This window comes from Emys orbicularis, chromosome 20 (assembly GCF_028017835.1).
Source record: "Emys orbicularis isolate rEmyOrb1 chromosome 20, rEmyOrb1.hap1, whole genome shotgun sequence".
Classification (NCBI taxonomy): Eukaryota; Metazoa; Chordata; order Testudines; family Emydidae; genus Emys; species Emys orbicularis.
Genome location: NC_088702.1, coordinates 5575976 through 5580488, shown reverse-complemented (window position 1 = coordinate 5580488; position 4513 = coordinate 5575976). Strand labels below are relative to the sequence as shown.

Below are 4513 nucleotides of genomic sequence, written 5' to 3'. Positions count from 1 at the left end.
TGGAGTGACTGTGGATTGACACTGGTGTAGCTGACGAGTCACGCAATGCGTTCGATTCTGCTCTCAGTTACAGCAAGTGTAACTCCAGAGTGACTGTTAAAGTCCATGGGTTCAGACCAGCATAACTGAGATCAGAACCTGGCCCGATTACTTTTCCTGCTAAAAGTAATTTGGAAACCCAGCAGAAAAACCAATGCAGCCCAGTACAAGCGACTCAAACTTCAGTAAGCCCCATTATTTCGTCAACACAATTGTAATCTTCTCTCTACTACCCGAGGGTTTAGAGCCCCGTTTTCAAACATGGGCCCCTTAAAAGTACGTAAACTTTGTGCTTCAGGCTTTTAGGTTGCTGCAGACAGTCGTGCCTTTGGTTAAGAGGGCCCAATGCTTGGACCTCAAGCAAAGGTTTTATAGGTTGCCCCTCACTGTGGTATCCGACTCTCGATGGGAGCTGAGCCTGAATTCCTTGTGCCTTGTGTTCCAAATTTGGTGCACTTCCATGGAGCAGTGCAAATTTCCTCCAGCAGGGGTTTTGGCCCTCTGGAGTCAAAGTGCCCATAAAATGCTGCCATTCAGGGTTGCTAGTGTTACACGCCCACTCTGCACAGTTGTCAGGGGAGAACTGGGCACCCAATGTCCACTTGACAAACCCGGTTCACTGTAAACATCGCTCGTTCACCCACCCCGTGAAATGCACCCACCTCTGGGGCAGAGCGCAGCAGCTCTTTAACAGCCACACGGTCACAATTTTTAGGAAGGGGCAGGTGGAGAATCGTTCCTCCAGCGGAAACTGCCAGCGGGCACAGGTAGGGAGGCGGAATGTAATTACCACCCCGATTATATCGCAGACCCCCAGCCAGAGCTCCCACCAGAGAAGGCCGGCGGCACACACACAGAACTGCTTCCCCATGGCTCTCGCCATGGACCCTCGCCAAGGGGCTCATCCGGTGCCACGCTTCATGCCACGCCGAGGAACCGGTGACACCCAAGCCACTGGCGCGTGGTTCCGGCTACGTTCCGTTGTCCCCAGGATCCGAGCTCTCTTCGCGGGGCCCCTCCTCGCTTACTCTGTCCTCCTCCTCCCAAAGACAGCTGACATGGTGCGGACGATGCCACGGATGCCCACGGCCTTCTTGCCGGAGCTCCTGGAGTCCCGCACCAGGTCGAGGAGCTCGTGGAAGACCACCAGGGCGCCGTGGTACGTCTCGGCGGCCGAGATCTCGAAGAAGCCCGAGTTCGTGGAGAGGGCCAGGAGCCGCCCTTCCTCGCTGGAGACGGCCCGCCGGTGCTGCAGGTCCCGCTTGTTGCCTACCAGGATGACGGGCGCTTTCTCGGAACCGCCACGTCTCTTCAGCTGCCGGATGCGCTGGAGTTGCTGGCGGGCCAGATGGAAACTGGAGCGGTCGCAGATGCTGTAGACCACGACGAAGCCATCCGCCCAGCGCAGCTGCTTCTCGCTCACCCAGCCCTGGAGCTCGGCGGCCTGGAAAGGAGGCAGCGGGAGCAGGTTAGAGATAGCGGGACAAAAACCAGGAGTTAGCCGAGGCGAAGAGGCCATCACGTCGCCATGGTGACCAGATCAACCCACCCCCTCTCTTGTCTCAGCCCAGCTGGGGAGGGGGGGGGGGTCAGGAAAGGATTTTCTCCTTTAGGTGCCGCATGGCACAACTGACCAGCTAGGAGGGGAGGGAGGGTCTGGCCATTACTGGGGAAGAGCTGAAGCAGCCATCTTTGTTGTGGGCACATGGAGACACTGGTGAGTGCCTGACATTGGTTGCTGCAGGAGTAGTGCCAGGGCATTGGGGAGGGTCAGTTCTGTCAGCAATGCTCTTGCCCTCCCCCCTCGGTCTTTATTCAGCCTCCCTCCCTCAAAAAGTAATTCCATTATTAAAGGAATTGGGTGCCACTTCTCAGTCTCAGGTGGAAGCCGAGGGGGCCATATTTGTTGAGGGCAGAGGAGTTTCCTATAGGCCCTGCACCAAAGCAAGTTTGTCCTTGTCCATGTGCCCTTCTAGGAGGAGAAAGGGGTAGGGATGAGCGGCCATGGCTCCATCTACTGGGAGGACACCTGTCCTGTTAGGAGCTGGCCTGAGTCCCAACAAACTCATTCCATCCATTCTGTCCCAAAAGCCCATTTGGTTGGGGTGGAAGCCGCGGGCCGGGATTTCTCACCTGGGGGCAGGTGGAGTCCCAGATGCTGAAGCAAACGTCTCTGCCTCCGACCATCACGTTGTGCGTGTAAACGGATTCTGGAGCCGCACGGGGAGGGGGAAAAAGAGGGAGCCGTTAAGTGACTGTGGACTTAAGGAAGAAAGAAAGAAAGAAAGAAAGAAAGAAAGAAAGAAAGAAAGAAAGAAAGATTATAACGCAAAGCTACTCACCAATATCCCCGTATTCACCAATAAACCTCCGGGTGAGGAATCGGACTGTCAGAGCTAGAACAAAAGAGACCCAACGTTACTCAGGCTGGCACCAAGCTGAACCCAGATCGCCCGGCAGGACTGAAAGCCATTCCTGGTCCTCCCAGCGCGTCCCCTCACCCCTGCATAGTCCCAGTGGGATCAGGGTGGTGGGCGAAGCGGGAGTGAGAACTCAGAGAACAGCTGTCCACATACAGCGCGGCTTGTTCCCAGCCGTGGGAGGACGGGAGGATGGAGGGAAGGGGGCCGGGATCGGACGGGAGGATGGAGGGAAGGGGGCAGGGGGAGGATGGAGGGAAGGGGCAGCGATCGGACAGGAGGGTGGAAGAGGCTGTGGGAGGCTGTAGGGAAGGGGGCAGTGGGAAGATGGAGGGAAGGGGGCAGCGATCGGACGGGAGGGTGGAGGGAAGGGGGCAGCGATCGGATGGGAGGGTGGAGGGAAGGGGCAGTGGGAGGGTGGAGGAAAGAGGGCAGCGATCGGACGGGAGGGTGGAGGGAAGGGGGCAGTGGGAGGGAAGGGGGCAGGGATTGGACGGGAGGGTGGAGGGAAGGGGGCAGTGGGAGGGTGGAGGGAAGGGGGCAGTGGGAGGGTGGAGGGAAGGGGGCAGCGATCGGACGGAAGGATGGAGGGAAGGGGGCAGTGGGAGGGAAGGGGGCAGGGATCGGACGGGAGGGTGGAGGGAAGGGGGCAGTGGGAGGGTGGAGGGAAGGGGGCAGCGATCGGATGGGACGGTGGAGGGAAGGGGCAGTGGGAGGGTGGAGGGAAGGGGGCAGCGATCGGAAGGAAGGATGGAGGGAAGGGGGCAGTGGGAGGGAAAGGGGCAGCGATCGGACGGGAGGGTGGGGGAGGCTGTGGGAGGGAAGGAGGGAAAGGGGCAGCGATCGGACGGGAGGGTGGAGGGAAGGGGTAGTGGGAAGATGGAGGGAAGGGGGCAGGGATCGGACGGAAGGATGGAGGGAAGGGGGCAGTGGGAGGGAAAGGGGCAGCGATCGGACGGGAGGGTGGGGGAGGCTGTGGGAGGGAAGGAGGGAAAGGGGCAGCGATCGGACGGTAGGATGGTGGGAAGGGGCCAGTGGGAAGATGGAGGGAAGGGGGGCAGGGATCGGACGAGAGGCTGGAGGGAAGGGGGCAGTGGGAGGGAAGGAGGGAAGGGGGGCAGGGATCGGACGGAAGGATGGAGGGAAGGGGGGCAGGGATCGGACGGAAGGATGGAGGGAAGGGGGCAGTGGGAGGGAAGGAGGGAAGGGGGCAGCGATCGGACGGGAGGGTGGAGGGAAGGGTGCAGCGAACGGGAGGGTGGAGGGAAGGGGGCAGCGATCGGACGGTAGGATGGTGGGAAGGGGCCAGTGGGAAGATGGAGGGAAGGGGGGCAGGGATCGGACGAGAGGCTGGAGGGAAGGAGGGAAGGGGGCAGCGATCGGACGGAAGGATGGAGGGAAGGGGGCAGTGGGAGGGAAAGGGGCAGCGATCGGACGGGAGGGTGGAGGGAAGGGGGCAGCGATCGGACGGTAGGATGGTGGGAAGGGACCAGTGGGAAGATGGAAGGAAGGGGGGCAGGGATCGGACGAGAGGCTGGAGGGAAGGGGGCAGTGGGAGGGAAGGAGGGAAGGGGGCAGCGATCGGACGGAAGGATGGAGGGAAGGGGGCAGTGGGAGGGAAGGAGGGAAGGGGGCAGCGATCGGACGGAAGGATGGAGGGAAGGGGGCAGTGGGAGGGAAAGGGGCAGGGATCGGACGGGAGGGTGGGGGAGGCTGTGGGGAGCCCAACACTCACCGGATTTCCCCACTTTCTCCGCTCCCAGCACCAGGATATTGGCTTCCACTTTGGGCTGGCTCCCTTCGGACATCCTGCCGGGCTGCTGGGGCGCGGTGCGGAGCTGAACGACCATTTGTAATCCCGGGGCCCGGGGCAGGGATCGGGGCGGGCGCTGCTGCTCTGCGAGCCCGGACAGCGCCGGAGCTCGCTTTATAGGGGAGAGGCGGAGCCGGGGTTTGAGTGACGGACACACAGGGACAGCTCGCTACCCTCGCCCCCCCGCAACTCTGGCGCGCGCGCGCACACACACACACACACACACACACACACACACACA

At 61.2% G+C, this 4513-nt stretch overlaps 1 protein-coding gene across 1 annotated transcript; it reads right to left on the bottom strand.

The window, feature by feature from the left end:
- Window positions 1–1063: 1063 nt before the first annotated feature.
- LOC135892827 (ras-related and estrogen-regulated growth inhibitor-like protein) lies at window positions 1064–4309 on the bottom strand. The gene is made up of 4 exons (XM_065420621.1): window positions 4195–4309; window positions 2382–2435; window positions 2173–2249; window positions 1064–1483 (listed from the first exon to the last, which is right to left on the bottom strand). The coding sequence occupies exons 1-4, from the start codon at window positions 4307–4309 to the stop codon at window positions 1064–1066; spliced, it is 666 nt and encodes a 221-aa protein (XP_065276693.1).
- Window positions 4310–4513: the final 204 nt, after the last annotated feature.

Bases quoted from the DNA above. Each gene is read 5' to 3' on its own strand.
- LOC135892827 (XM_065420621.1), bottom strand. From the start codon at position 4,309: ATGGTCGTTCAGCTCCGCACCGCGCCCCAGCAGCCCGGCAGGATGTCC. The intron at 2,250-2,381 runs GTGAGTAGCTTT...GTGCGGCTCCAG, and splicing joins TGGTGAATACGGGGATATTG to AATCCGTTTACACGCACAAC. The intron at 1,484-2,172 runs GTGAGAAATCCC...CCTCCTTTCCAG, and splicing joins GGGACTCCACCTGCCCCCAG to GCCGCCGAGCTCCAGGGCTG.